Source organism: Rhinolophus ferrumequinum, chromosome 12 (genome assembly GCF_004115265.2).
Source record: "Rhinolophus ferrumequinum isolate MPI-CBG mRhiFer1 chromosome 12, mRhiFer1_v1.p, whole genome shotgun sequence".
NCBI classification, from domain to species: domain Eukaryota; kingdom Metazoa; phylum Chordata; class Mammalia; order Chiroptera; family Rhinolophidae; genus Rhinolophus; species Rhinolophus ferrumequinum.
Window position 1 is genome coordinate 1,878,522 of NC_046295.1, and position 15,143 is coordinate 1,893,664.

General features: G+C 37.8%; 1 protein-coding gene across 1 annotated transcript in view; it reads right to left on the reverse strand.

Moving 5' to 3' along the window:
• The window catches only part of LOC117031552 (contactin-associated protein-like 3), a 195,914-nt gene that overhangs the window by 82,225 nt on the left and 98,546 nt on the right, over nucleotides 1-15,143 (reverse strand). The window contains exons 5-9 of the mRNA XM_033122038.1: nucleotides 12,018-12,221; nucleotides 11,248-11,432; nucleotides 10,057-10,200; nucleotides 7,397-7,658; nucleotides 3,770-3,916 (exon numbers count right to left, since the gene is read on the reverse strand). Of these exons, the coding sequence (XP_032977929.1) occupies nucleotides 3,770-3,916; nucleotides 7,397-7,658; nucleotides 10,057-10,200; nucleotides 11,248-11,432; nucleotides 12,018-12,221 (942 nt within the window). The remainder of the gene's footprint in view (nucleotides 1-3,769; nucleotides 3,917-7,396; nucleotides 7,659-10,056; nucleotides 10,201-11,247; nucleotides 11,433-12,017; nucleotides 12,222-15,143) is intronic.

Genomic DNA, 15,143 nt, shown 5'->3' on the forward strand with positions numbered 1-15,143 from the left:
TGCATACGATACACATTAGTGAAACTTCTATTGGAAGACTGAGAGAAGGAAAAGATAAAGAGAGAGAGAGAGATATCTAAATCACAGAGTTGTTGTAGGACATATAAAAATGCTGCTATTTTGTAGGCAGACCCTCTCACGGTAAGAAAGCCACATTCTGAGACTACCAGGCCAAAACGGAATACAGACTCCATGTGGTCACAGAGTCCTGGTTTAGGCCTGCTGCCCCGTCATAATTATGGACATCTCCTCTATTCACTTAAGTGTCCTGGTTTGGACAGTATTATATGGTCAGTTTACCTGTAATAGCAAGGCATACTAGTCAGTTTTTATGGTAAGGCTTTGCAACAACATTTATTGACTGTATGATGATAAGATAATTGGGGACTTACAGTTGAACCTCTATCAGGAGAAACAGTGAAGGGGAGGAGTGTCTCAGAACATGGGGTATTGATTTCATTGAAGAATCAAATATCATTAATTGACTTTTAACTAGAGGACCCAGGAATACCTACTTTATTAGTCTCAATATGGTTACAGAGCATGGATTGGAGAAAGAGAATTTCCTTGTCATCATACATATTCTGGTACTGACAGACATTAATTAAGAAGATAATTCAACCAACAGAGACACTGACACAGACTGCTCTTGGGATTGGATAAAATAACCCTGACACTGAAGTTTTTGCGATGGAGCTTTTACTTAAGCTGCAGCTGTCCTGCCCCATTTTACCCAGAGAAGAGCTGGAAAGTCCAGTGGCCCACAGAAATAGTGGGACTGTGAGCAAGGGAATCCTGACCTGGCATAAAACTTGTGCATGTAAGAAACCTACTGAGGACCAGAATTCCATGTCTCCTGGTCCTAGACCTGCCTCTTCTGGTTTTTCTTGAGTAAAAATAATATCCACCTTTTTCTTTAACCTCAGGAAATCAAAGTGTTTTGGTTTTGTTTGTTTGTTTTAGCCTTGTGAAGGCATTACTTGAGTTTTTTAAATGCCATCCTTTCTTTTCCTAGGGAAAAAAGTTGCTGTTATGTTGGTGTAAGATGTACACTTGATAAAGTTAGTTTGAATCAGTAGCTGAAATTGTTCTGTAGAAATCAACTGGGTATTTACAGCTACACACATAGAAGTCACTCTAAATTTATACTTTAGTTGGAAATGAAGTGCTGTGATTACAATTGCTCACACTATTTTTGCCACTCGGTGCCAAAACATGATTACAACAGCAAAACAGGAAAGCTGTTATGAAAAAAAGTCACTCTGCTCTCTCATGAGATGCTTAAACTTTGTAATTCCACTTATCGTAGGGACACTGTTTCTCACTGGAAACTACATTAACAAAACAGTTTTCCTGCACATCAACAAAATTTGATGAAAACACATTAGAAAGGCCTATTCTGCCTTTTCAATGCATTGCTCCAGACCTCTGGGGTCCTTCCACAGATGACAGTGGAGCCCGAGGCTGGATCTAGGTGCACAGCCAATGTGACTGCTGTGTGCTCTCGGGCATTCATTCAACTTAATAACTGGAACACGCCACTGAAACTACAGGACATGATTGTTGTTTCACTAAATTGACCAAACATATTAGGAAAGTCAGATAGTTTGTGCATAAGGAAAGTTTAAAAATTATTGACAAAATAACTCTTACCAGCTATACAAGAATATTTATAACATTTTTATAGTTGCAAAAAAAGAACTGGGAACAATCAAAATGTTCACCAAGAGCAAAATGGGATGGTGGAATAGAGAAGCAAAACATGGTATAATGTGCATCAAACACCACGCAGCAGTGAAAATTAATTAACTAGCTATACATATTCACATTCACATGGCTGGATCTCAAAAGCTAACGCAGAACCAAAAAAAGCAAGTCACAAAGAATGCATCAATATTACCCACTTTATGAAGTTAAAAGTGAGGCAACACAAAACAATATACATATTTTTAAAGTTACCTACATAGATAGATTTTTTTAAAAAGGCAGAGTAATACTTAACTGAGAGCCTAGAGAAACAAGGGGAACTTCACAGGTATAGTCCTGTTGAATTTTTGGAGACAATGGATGAGCCCATATAAATGCTTTTAAGCAACATTAGCAGGATTTTTAAAATATATGCCTATGATCTGATTCAGAGTAACAATGGATTCATACCACATCAGCTGTAAATATTTATGGGAAGTACTTTCTCTTATGTGGCTGTGCATTGTACATTCTAAACATGTAGACTGTTCAGATATGAAAGGTGATTCTGTGACTTGAAAAGTATTTTTTTTACTGCTTAATGCAAATTAAAAAGTAGTTTATTTTGTATAATTAAATAATATAGCAAGCGTTTTTCTTTCTATCCCTTTTAGTGCTTCAAAATCTTTTACCTTTTAAATTATGGCTCTTGGATAAATTATTTATTTAGTTTTGAAGGAATTTGTTCCTCTGCAGCACTATAAAATCCGTCATAAGTGTAAAAGTTTAAAAAACTATCCAGGTCAGAAATGCACCATATGTAGGGAGCAAGGGTAGCAGCCAGCAATCCGATCTGTTAACGTGTGTTGCCTGCCGGGCTCCGCCTCTCAGTGATGGTTGCTTGAGACGACCTGAAAGGTCAGACACCTTGATTCATGGTTTGTGTGCTTGTTGTCAATTCTTAGGAAGGATTTTACACTTTTTTATTGGGCCATTGAGCTGTCTCCACCAGGATTCCAAACTTATTTTAGAAAAAAAACAGCTATAAGCTATAAAGTGCATAAGAGGAATAATATCAAGGAGGACTTGAGCCGAGATTAGAAATAAGTCTGCCAATTACCGCTCTAAGCTTCTCGTAGCACAGGCTTTCTCACTTGAATGCCCCAGGGATGGAGACTCATTCCCGTCAGGAGCTCCCCTCCTGGGCTGAGTGGGTCCTGGGGAGACAGGCTAAAGGCCCACTGAGCATGTAAACACTGCTTGTACTGCAGTCCAGCGGAGACGGCCTGGTGGCCTTGGTCAAATGCACCAAGAAGCAATGTGGGAGCTGTTACCAGCCATTAAATCAATCTCTCCCTCTGTTGTACTAATACCGCTCTTCTGTGCAGACAGAGGGAATAGAATGTTTCTTCAACTTTAAAGTGCAACAGACCATCTGGGACCTTGGTGAGATGCAGATTCTGGTCCAGGAAGTCGGGGAGGCTGTATCTGCATTTCTCCCAAGCTTCCAGCTGATGCTGGAGCTGCTGGCTCATGGAGCTCACTCGGAAGAGCCAGGCTCCAGGCAGAAAAAGAGCCAACAGAAGAAAAAAGAACACACAGGTACAGCAACAAAATTGGCAGATTCACTCTGATGAAAGGTTATGAGAGTCACTTGGGATTAGGGCCATTCCCTGTAGCAAAGTAGTAAAGGAGGGAAACAGAGAATGTGACCCTGAATGTTCCTGCACAGAATCACCTGCAGGGCATTAAGACACCTATTGCGTAGGCCTCAGGACCAGTTTAAATCAGGATCTGTGGGGACGAGCCCAGGTGACTGCAGTGTGCAGCCTAATTGAAAACAAGTCCCGAATTTAAAACCAATCTTGTATTTTATGCATGTTCCAACAAGGCCACCTTAATAGACTTGCACTTTAGGCCCCAGTGATCATCTTTGTCCACTCAACATTCCCATTGATTATAACTGAAAAAGAAAAATCATTCTTCAGTTTTCATTTTCATTTAAAACTTCCAGTTGCTTGAGAAGTTAGGAGCTGGAATGATAAAGGTTTGATTACCAATAGAGTTCCTTCCTTTCACTTACCCCCCAAATAATAGTTGTCGCCCAGATCAATCTGCCCACTCAGGGAATGGGCCATGGAGGCTGCCGCACCGTCCACCATCACATTCAGGTGACTCCCTTTAGCAGATAAGGACACAGAGTGCCACTGTCCATCATTCAATCCAGCACCTGGAGGTGAACAAAATGGGTGAGAAGAGATTCCTATAGACCCTACTGATGTCTCTAAACAGTAAGTGCTTGAAAAGAGTATGGTGCAGATCACTGGACCACCTGCCAAGGATGATCTGACCTGCAGTTCACCCAGGTCATCCAGCTGGCTGGGGCAAAGGAGCACACACAGGTGCTGAGCACAGGTGCAGCCTCAGAGAGCTAGGGAGGGGCTTAGGCCAGAGGAGGGCTTGGCCGGGGGTTCTGAGGGGGCCATAAGGTGATGCTGGTCATTTTTATCTAGGAGGGTCCTGCTGCCTATGTCAACTCGGACAAGGGCTTGTTGTGTATATTTTGTGGTTGCTGAGGGTCTTTGCGTGTGACCCACCAGTTACGGCCTGGCCTGTCTGGTTTTTGTTACATTCTAACAGAAGTTATTATGTTCAGTGGAGAATATTGTGGCTTACATACCCAGCCCCCAGGGCTGCATTTTGCTTTCTCATCAGTCAAGTAAGTCGGAAAAGTTCAGATAGAAAAGAAAGGAAGAAGAAAACAAAGAAAGAAATCGGAAGAGAAGGGGTGAAGAGGAAACAAGAGTACATAGTCCAAACATTCTGCCTCAGAAAGGGCAGCATTACTTTCTTCTAGTCCTAGGGCCTCAAGAGAATAGAACCTCCATGATTGACCTTGAACAATTCTGACATACAAAATATTTCCAATTACATGGCACATTTCAGACTCACATAATTAATTAATATTTGGGGATGTTGAGAAGTACAGGTATTTTCCAAAATTGTGTTATAAAAATAAAAACTTTGTCTAACTTTTGTGTATTGTCATTCTCTATAGCAATCTTGGTAGACTACTTAGAAAAAAATATATCATCAGCCTTTAAAAATAACAAATTAAGTAGCAATAAAACATGAAAATCCATTGAACAAAATACAAAGTTAAAAAAGCATTACATTAAAATGTGTGTGTATGTGTGTACATACTCAAGCATTGCATAAAATGGGAAAAGACTGGCAGAAAACAATCTTAAATATTAGCCCTAATTTTTGGATTAGGGAATTGTATTTGTTTTAATTTTCTGTATTTTCCAAATTTTATTCAGTGTACTTCAGTTATTGCTATATTATTATTTTTAATAGTAGTATTAGTCCCTCCTAAAGCAGTCACTGTTTTTTGAATCCCTGCGATTAAATATATATATACATACATATGTGTGTATATATATGTGTGTATATACATATGTGTGTATATATATATATGTATGTATATATATATTTTTTCTTAAAGTGATTGAGTTGGAAACGGTCACGTGATTGAATTGTTGACTTACTACCAAATGTGCCTGACTCCAGCGTCTCCTACAGACTCAGCTCCCTCCCTCTCTTTCTCTAGATCTACCTACCCATCAAGTATAAAGAGTTATTTCATGTGAGAACTTGCAGAAAGCACTCCAGAAGACCTCCCTGAATTTGTAATAGATGTCATTTGTCTACGTAATAAAAAAATTGTTTTTAGTAAAATTTGTTCTTCTAATTTAAAAATAAAATTCCAGCATTTATATTCATTTTCTAAATGTATCCCTTATAATTCTCGTCCTTTGTTTTTCTTTGGTGTACTTTCAACTCTTCCCACTTCTGATGAAAGGACAGCCTGTTTTCCAGGCTACACTACGGTCAAAGAATGATGGAGAACAGACAGTAGATTTGTGTTTGATTTGTGCTACCAGTAAGACGCCACAGCCCTTCAGCCCCTCAGGGTGGGACACTGCAATGGTGCGAACTGGTCTGGGAAAAATAATAACTAAAAGTTATTGAGTTATTATAATCGACTGTACTGTGTTAAGGATTTATATGCATTGTATCACTGGATTCTCACCATAACTCATATTAGTGTCATTTTAAAAAGGAGGCTGCCACGGGAGAACAAGAGAGCTGCCCATTGAAGACCAGCAGCTGGCACGCTGCAGGGGGCAGTCCTGTCACTCATCGCCCACCTGCTCAAGTCAAATAATGTATGCTAGCAGCAGAGGACAATGACCATGGCAGTAGAGACAGTTTGGAAAAGGGTGGTATTGTGTCATTTCTTACATAAACAGACCACAAGTGAAGACGCACACTCATTGTCTCTTCTTCTGTCGCTCTCACTTCTCCTCTGTTTCTATATCCCCCTCTCTTGGCCCCAGCCCCATGAACACACATACACTAGATCATACACTTTGGGCACATTTCTCAATCTCTTCAGAAATATGTTGAGGTAACTATGACGAAAAATTATCTAAAATCTGGAAATAGGCTAAAAGATGTCCAGTCCATCCTGTACATGATTTGATACTTGATACAAGATTTAAAATGAAAAAAAAAAATCCTATCTGTATTATTTTTCATCTATTTTAAACGTACAAAAGATTCCTCCTCAAATGCTACTAGAAGATGCAGCAACTATCAAGAGAAATTCACCACTGGTTTGCTTCTGAAAAATAACACATTGCTCTGTAAAAGCTTTAACATGCTGCAGTAAGACATTCGTGTAATGTGTAATGTCTCTGTGCCAGCTTACAAAAAATTGAATGATTAATCTGCATGTGAGTTGGGAGGAGGGGTGGTATGTACACGCATGTAACAAAAATATAAAAGATTTCCCTTTTAGTTCATATTACATGTGAACTGTAAATTTACACAAAGCCAGATTTAGGCAATTTACTGAATCCTAGCTGACACTGTCAGCTCAGTTCATTTGCTGAAGTCTACAAGGAAAGTCAGCACACTGGTGGTCAGACTGTTTTCATTTATATAAGGACAGGAAAATTTACGTTTCATTCGAAGCTTTTCAGTCCAAGACTGATAACCGTAGGTCAAGCAAGATTTTTCTTCCACATTCAATATTCATGGAATGACATGCCATGGTCTGCTTGGGTTTAAATTTTTATCAGTTTCAAATGCAAAATAGTCCCCAAAGTTCATAGATAACATGACTCTAGAAGTGAGTCTAGAAATACATGGGTCCTTCTTTGAAGACTGGAGCAGAAAGTCCACCCATAGTCATAAGAAGCCTTATCAAAAACAAGTAGCCTAAGGGATGCAGAAGCTCTGAGAGATGAGGGAAAATTTTTAACTTAAAATATTTTGAAAACTAATGTGTTCAAAGACACATTATACTGGTTCAAAGGCAGTTAAAAGAAATCTATTTTCTCAAAACACTCAGGATTAGACTAATCTCTTCGAGTATTTCAATTTCACCTCTAGCTACTAACTAGCAATTTACAAACAGGTTATTTTTTAAATTTGTTGATAATTATACTTCGATGTATCTATACTGTCACACTGACACACACAACAGCCTGGAATTCCTCATTTCAAAGGAAAAGGAATCTAATTCCTTCTAGTAGAATTATGAGTATCTTACTGATTCAGTCATTCATTTATTTTAGAGGTACAGTCATGGCAAATGCCTATGTATTATCTCAGAAAGTATTATGAGTACTTTTATTACCTGCTGTGACGTCCCTCGCTGAATGTCCAGGCTGGGAGAGACTCAGTTTGAGCTTTCCTTCATTAAGAACAAGGGCGAGAGCCCCCGACCCATGTTGAAACTGACTGGTCAGCAATGGTCCTGCTCTGTTCCACGTTCGAAATTGGAAAGTGACAGACACTTTATCCTTTCCGGAGGTGCGTGGCAGAGCCAAGTAACTCCTGGAGCTCAGAAAAGTCACGGGGACAGTTTGAGGGTATGAACACGAGAAGGACACGTTTCCCTGTGAATACAGTGAAAGAGGCTTTAGGAAGGCGCAGTGAGGACACTTCTATTTCTTTAACAACAGATTTTACAGGATGTACAGATTTTTTTTATCAACCTCCTAGCAAACTAGGACTTTAAAAATAGCCTCCCCCAACCAACTTAAATCTAAGTTTACCATATAGGTCCCTCAAACCAAAGCACCGTTTCAATAGGGTAAGCCTGTTTCTGAGTCTCATGGGGAATTTTCATTGTCTCCATTTCTCAGCATTTGCAATAGAACCTGGAGCCAAACCTTTGCCAGACTTGTGCTGGGCATGGGACACAATGGATGAGACTGTTTTCTTCCCTCCAGGTGTTGATGTTTTCATCCACTGTGAAGGTTGGCACGAGGACCATCTATTCCAAGAACTTTCCAGAGCTTGCCTTGGTTATGTAAATGTGATTATAAGTGTGCCACTCAGGTGACGGATACATCTTACTCTAGGTGGGAGGTGTGCTTTTGCATGTCTGCAGAAAACGATATGGCCAGGCTGGGCATCTCCAAAGCAGGCTAGCCATCTCCCTGAAGCTCTCACAGGCTGCGTTTCCCAGGGCGGTCACCCCGCCTAAGGTCTGACCTGCCTAGCAGGCATGTTTTACTTTTCATATAACTCTGTCTTAAAAAAATACTTTTTATGCTTAGATTATCTCTATTGCTCCAGGAGCAAAGTTATTTTTAATCACAGTGTTTGGATGGAAAGAACTTAATGAAATTCCAATTAAGCTCTCAGCAAGAATATTTCCCTGGCATTGGAAATTTTTCATAAATTTCTTATGGAAGAATACATGCCCAATCATTGCCTTTCTTCTCCAAAATATATTAACTTACCAGATACCAATGCATACTATAAAATCACTGTAATCAAGTCATGTGCTATTTATATAGGAATAGACACATCAGTGGAACAGAATAATGAACCCACAAAAAGATCTGAGAATATATGTACAATTAGTATGTAAGACAGTTGTGATTCAACTGTATGGGGAAAATTTTGGGTTAGTTACTAAATAATGTTGAAACAAACAAGTATCCATAAAGCAGAATACAAAAAAATGAGGCTTATAATATATTACATAAATAATAAATTCCAGACAATAAAAAACTTATTTTTTTAATTTAAGAATAAATAAATAAGTAAAACCAATTTAAAAATTCTTACAGGAAATTCATAATACCATATATAGATTCTAGGGTTTTAGAGCCATTCTAAAGCAAGACTGAATATTACAAGGCTATAGAGAAACACATAGCTATATTGACTCCATACAAATAAAAACACATCATAAATTTAATATAAAATTAATAAATCTGAAAGAACATTGGAACCACAAGTGACAAAGTTATCTATCAAATATAAAACTCTCTTATAAATTGACAAAAAGTTTTAAAAAAAATAGGCAAAATAACAAGAATGAATAATTACCAGGAAAGCAAACCCGAATGTACAACAAACATGTGAAAAGATTATTTAATTCATCACATAAACATGAAGTAACAATGACATATTAGTTCACGTCTACTGATCTGGTAAGAGTCTAAGAAATGTACAACACGTATGACAGGCTGAGATGTGATAGAAGGGCTCTGTCACACGTTGCTGGTGGAAAGTGCCATGTTACAGCTTTCGGGAAAGTAATCCAACAACATTTATTACAATTTAAAACTGTATAAAACTTCCAACTAAGAAATTCTACTCCTGGAACTTTATCCCATCAAAATAAAGCCCCAGTGTCTGAAAACACATGTGCAACTATCGCTTGTAGTGGTATAAAGCAGGGATAAAGCAAATGCCTTGAGTAGGAAAGGACTAGAGAAATAATAACACACTTTCATAATGGAGTGTGACACAGCCATTCTTATGTGGAACTATACCTGAGAACTGGAAAGAGTTTCCATGAGATATTGCTGTGTCAGAAAATCAACATGAAGAAAAGCTTACATAAAACAATCCCATTTTTGTAAACGATACCAAATGTGGAGGCATACAGATTCATAAATGTGTGTGAGTATGAGGCTACCAATCTGTAAAAGATTTGGTTATTATGGACCAAACATGGAAGCAGAAATGCTAGCTTAGTAACATGAGGGCTTGGTGGGAGGACCTGCCTCCCTGCGGGGAGAGAAGAGAAAGATGGAAGAGAAAATCAATCAAAAATAAATACACAGGCTCAAAAAGTCTTTAGGTGATAGCACTTTAACATCTTTGTAAAATTATGCATCTGTTTCCATACACATATAAAAATTAAATCAATCATGAACTAAAAAGTACATACAATGTGTACCTTCCCACTTTTAGAAGAGATATTTCACAACTGAATCAATCAAACAAATTGTATCTCCCTTTAATCTTCAACTCTCATGTAGACTTTCTTACCATGATGAGGATCTGTGGTTTGTGTTTCTTGGACAGATCAATGATATCCACTCCATTATAACAGAGATTTTCAAAGCAGCCATGAAAATTTTTATGTGGGAATGCCACTGATTTTCCATGTCCAGGAATCCCTCCAAAGCTGATCTTAGAAAGAAAAAAATGACATAAATAATGTTGTTTAATGATTTTCTGATCACCTGCTTAAAACATTTCTGATTAGCAAGTACAGTGATAATTATCACAAATCTATCTGGCATTACTTTACATTATCATGGTCATTTCAAAGGAAGTTTTAGATGCAGATTTATCAACATTTTATTTACCATACTTAAATAGTTAAATATCCTTCTTACAATTTGCTAGTCACATGGCTCTGTCATCTTTGTTGATGGGGAACGTTACATCTTTATTTCCATAATAACTCCCATCTGTGAGACAATGTAGCCTACTGCGATGATATCCTACTTTCTAAACCTTTCTAGCACCCAGAATTTAGGGTCCTGGCCTTTGTCATGACTCTGATAGGTTAGAATAATAAAGCAACTGATAATCTCATTCAAGACGAGGCTCGCCAGCTGGTCTCCTCTGCTGAGGCCACGTATACCAAATGAATGCTGAAATCACGTGCTTTGCTCTGACAGATGTGCTGAGCAGGACTGGCAGAAAAATGCTATATATGAGCGTAGGTTAGGTATATGTGAGCAACGTGCTGCAGGGATTGTTAGGCCTTTAAAATCCCCAAGAAATGGTATTTTAAGTTATGTGCATTTGGCTCTATAAGCTGATTACTTCTCCAAGTTATCCTAGATCACTAATTCTGTTTAGGATTGCCCTGAAACACAAAGAAATCTCCAAGGTAACTTCATAGACCAACATCAGACGTAATGCAGAAGAACTGTCCAAACAAAGGCATTGATAATGCTGCTGATTGTGCTGATAGCTCTTCATGTACAGATTTTCTGACTCTAATGACTGCTTATCTCACGTGAAGATTAGCATCTGTAAGGGATAAAGCCTCTCAATAGCACGTGCACGTATGTCCCGCAGTGTGATCATCACCCACAGGGAGTATTTCACCAGATTTCTGAATTTCTAGGAAGCAGTATCTCTGTATGTAGCAGTATTTTCCCTACAAGGTTATATTGCATTTAAATGATAAAACCTGTAACACATAAAAAGCAATTTTCACACCTCATAATCAAGATCCAAGTAGCTGGACTCTCCCTTTGCCTGGAAACGATGAGTGTGCCTGTCCACAGTGAAGCTGACATGCGTGTTGAGGATTTCAATGAGGACATGGTGCCAATGCTGGTCATCCAGCAGGCTGCCCAGGGTGAGGGTCACGCTGGCGTCAGGGGAGGGCCGGTTGGCTTTGCCTGAGGAGAGGGGAAGAGGCAGTGACCGCCCAGTTCAATGCCGTGATTGCTAGCTCTCACACCAGTGCCACTTTCCTCGCCTCCTTTTGTCCCAAGAACTGCTCAGCTGGTTTCATCTTAGTCTGAAACACAATCTTCTTTTGATTGTGAGTAATTTCTTTTATCTTATTTTCTTTTATTATTGCTCCCCAATTTTTCATTTTCCTTAAAGATACTTTCTTCCCAGGACCTCATTAATAGTACTACCTCAAAAACTTACAATGATCCACCCTTGTCTTTAGGATATCATCAGGTTATTTACTGAGAACCTCCTGATGGTCTTATACAATAATCAAGCTAAAAACTTTTTACATAAAAGCACATTCAAGGCATATACACGCTGCTCTTAGTACAGCTCCACTGTAGGGGACCATGTTTCCGTTGGTTTACACCTATTGCTCCAGAGTAATTATTTATAGGGCCTCCGTTGTTACTCAAAAGTGTTCTGGTTTCAAGATAACTACTTAACTGTGAAAAAATTAAGTATACATAGAAACTTACATCTAAATAATCATATTTTAAAAAACATCTCCTTGTAGTTTTTACCTGAATTAAGTAATAAGATGAGTTTTCCTTTAACTAACTCCAGGGTGATGTGTTTGCCATTTTGTCCTTCTCTGTGGAGTAGAATCCCACCATTCTGCCTGGTTTTAAATTTCAAAGAAAAAACATCTTTTGTTGGACTCATGGTGTTCTGATTGAATGTGTACAGCAAGGAACTTTTTCCATCAAAATTAACCATCTCAGATCCTACAGTAAAAGACATTAAAAGATAATCTAAGTATAATATATTAGCACACTGAAATGTGTAAGTCGACACACACATACGAGTATGTGTACATAGTACAGCTGTGGTTTGTTTCACAGAGGGGAAAAACGCTACTGCTGATTTTCTCCTGACACTGAAAATTGAGTGAACTAAACTTCACTCTTTGCTTTTTCTGATATTTTCCCCCCCAAAAAAATGTATCATCTAGAAATATTTCTGTTGGGTAATTCCAATTGCTCCTATCTTTGTATTAGCCTATTCTCATCCTGTAAAAAAGGAAGATCAGGAGGGAAGGTTGAAGTCATTCTCCCCTGAATGAAATCTCCATGCATACTTTATAATCATTCAACATTACTGATTTTTTTTTTGAAATATTAGAATGGGTCTCACACCCTGGTAAGAGGTAAAATATCAGTGTCACTCAAGGTAAATGACTTAATTGTTTGTGAACCAGTGGTTTTGGCTTTTAACAATTCACATGAGCGAGCAGTCACTTTAGTGTAGTGTTGTCTGGTCATAAGACTCACATATACACACTAGATTGACTAAAGACCACTTTAAACTCATAGTACAGGGTCTCCGGTAAACTGGAATGTATTTTTCTCAACAGGGTGGCTCTGTGACAGCACAAAAGGGCACATCTGTTATGTGCTGCTCCTTAAGAGATGGAGACGGTCATTCCACTGCAGCATGTCATCACCATGATGCTGCCATTTTGTCTCAACTTCTGACAATGTCTGATTTTTCCAACTATTAAGGTCACTTGAGTTCAGTTTATATGAAAAAGTTACATTTTATTATTAATGTAAAAAGAAGTCAAACCAACTGAAGACAGAACAAGAGATTCACATTGCCCAGAAAAATCTCCTATTTTTCACTTTTCACAAGTAAAAAGAAAATGCATAATTGTCCCTTAAAAATACATTTGTGTAATAACTGAAGGTGCAAGAAAAAGCCAATAATGTCCGAAGCTGATGTCTTTTATTTACTTTATTTAATGACACAAAAAGTTGTGGCTAATGTATACTTGGATCTGCATTTCATTCAGATTAACCAAAATATTTACAGTAAACCTTTTATGTTCAAAACTCAAAAGAATTATCCATTTCATGCAGATACCTTTTGAAAGTTTGAAAGTTTGATTCACATGCATAGTGGAAAATACATAAGCACTGTATTATATCTAAACACATGTAAACTAAACAATTATTCTTCATTGTATAGTTAAATAAATGTGGCTGATAAAAATATTACTGTCAAATTCAAATGTCTTTAGAATATTAGATGACAACAAACTAATAAAAGCTTGATAATGAAGAATTTAAATGCTTTCATATTTTCACAGTGTAGTTTATCTGTCAGTTACTGAAAGGCAATGATAATAATTAAGGCTTATTTTTGCAGCTATCTATTAAGAATTTTTTTGTTCCATAAATGATTTTGCCAGGATAATTTTAATCAAAGAACTTCTGTCCTCATTTTCTCTGTTGCCACTATTGTTGTGTAATAATAATATTGATCCTCTAGACATCGGAACCTTCCGGAGGAGAGTCTGTTAAACACAGACTTGGGCCCCATTCTAGAGTTTCTCACTCAGCAGGTCTGGGGTGGGATCTGAAAATATATATTTCTAATGAGTTCTCTACTGATTTTGACCCTGCTGATCTGGTGACCATATTTTGTGAACCACTGCTCTAAAGAGCTTAAATTACATTTCCTGGAACATTCCCCTCAGGCAAAATGGAGTAGTGAAAAATTTATTGGGCAATAGAAACACAAAAAAAATGGCCTTAAAACTCTTTGTCCTAATGTTTTGACCTTCTCTCTAATGAGATCACTAAAACTCATACCTAGAACAATTAACCACATGTTAATCATCAAATTATATCTTAGGACACAGATTCAACATGCATTTTGATAGATTTTTTTTAAGACTATGAGTTGACTGAATTATAATATAGATAGGTAGCCAACTGAGTAAAACAAAAAACCACTTAAAAATAATGTATTTTGCAGTAGTCCTAGCAGTTTAACTAAAATCTTAAATGATAATAAACTTAAGCTCAATGTGGGTGTTAATAAAAGATAGCTAAAGCTCAGGAATTGTTTTTAGAAATCTGGAATATTGGGGTGCTGCTTCTCTTCATCTGAAATTATCCATATCACTGTGCAGCCTGTTATGATATAGCCCCACAGGCTAATTTTTAAGGTTTCTCAAAAAACAAGCATAAAACAAGGACTAGGGGGCAGAGAGCACATGTACCCAAAAGACTTGAATAGCTGTTGGCTGGCCCTTTAGAGAAAATGTGTGCCGGCCCCACTCTGCAGTCACCAGCCACGGTTACTAAGCCTGGTTCTATTGTTTAGTGGTGGCTGTGATAAGAAGCAGCTCACAACTAGACATTTTGCAATCCTTCTTTGATTTAAAAATCAAAACCCTTATTTTATATAGGAAACCACAAATTTGATTATTTCTGCTGACCTGCCTATTGCATAATTCAATATATTTCATTTGTGGCTATTCTTCAATATATATTTTACAAGGTGAAATATAGGTCAATAATTTGGGTACTGGTTACATAGTTCTGTGTATAATATAAAAGATTGTTTTTTTATATAAACGGTCTTCCATAGCTTCAAATTCTGTTTTGGCAAGGATTTTGCTTTGGCATAATACAATTTTGTTATTAAAAGACCATTTCACCCCATCTCCTCCCCACTTTACCTAATTTCCTTTCATTCCACAAGTAAGCTCTATTTCCTTTAGATACTGATATAGCACCTACTATGTGTCACACACTGTGCTGGATGCTGGGACAGGACAGACAGGACAGACATGGGCTGGCCTTCTGGGAACTGACAGTACTCCCTCACTTTCTCAGTTCTGCCATCATGAAAGAACA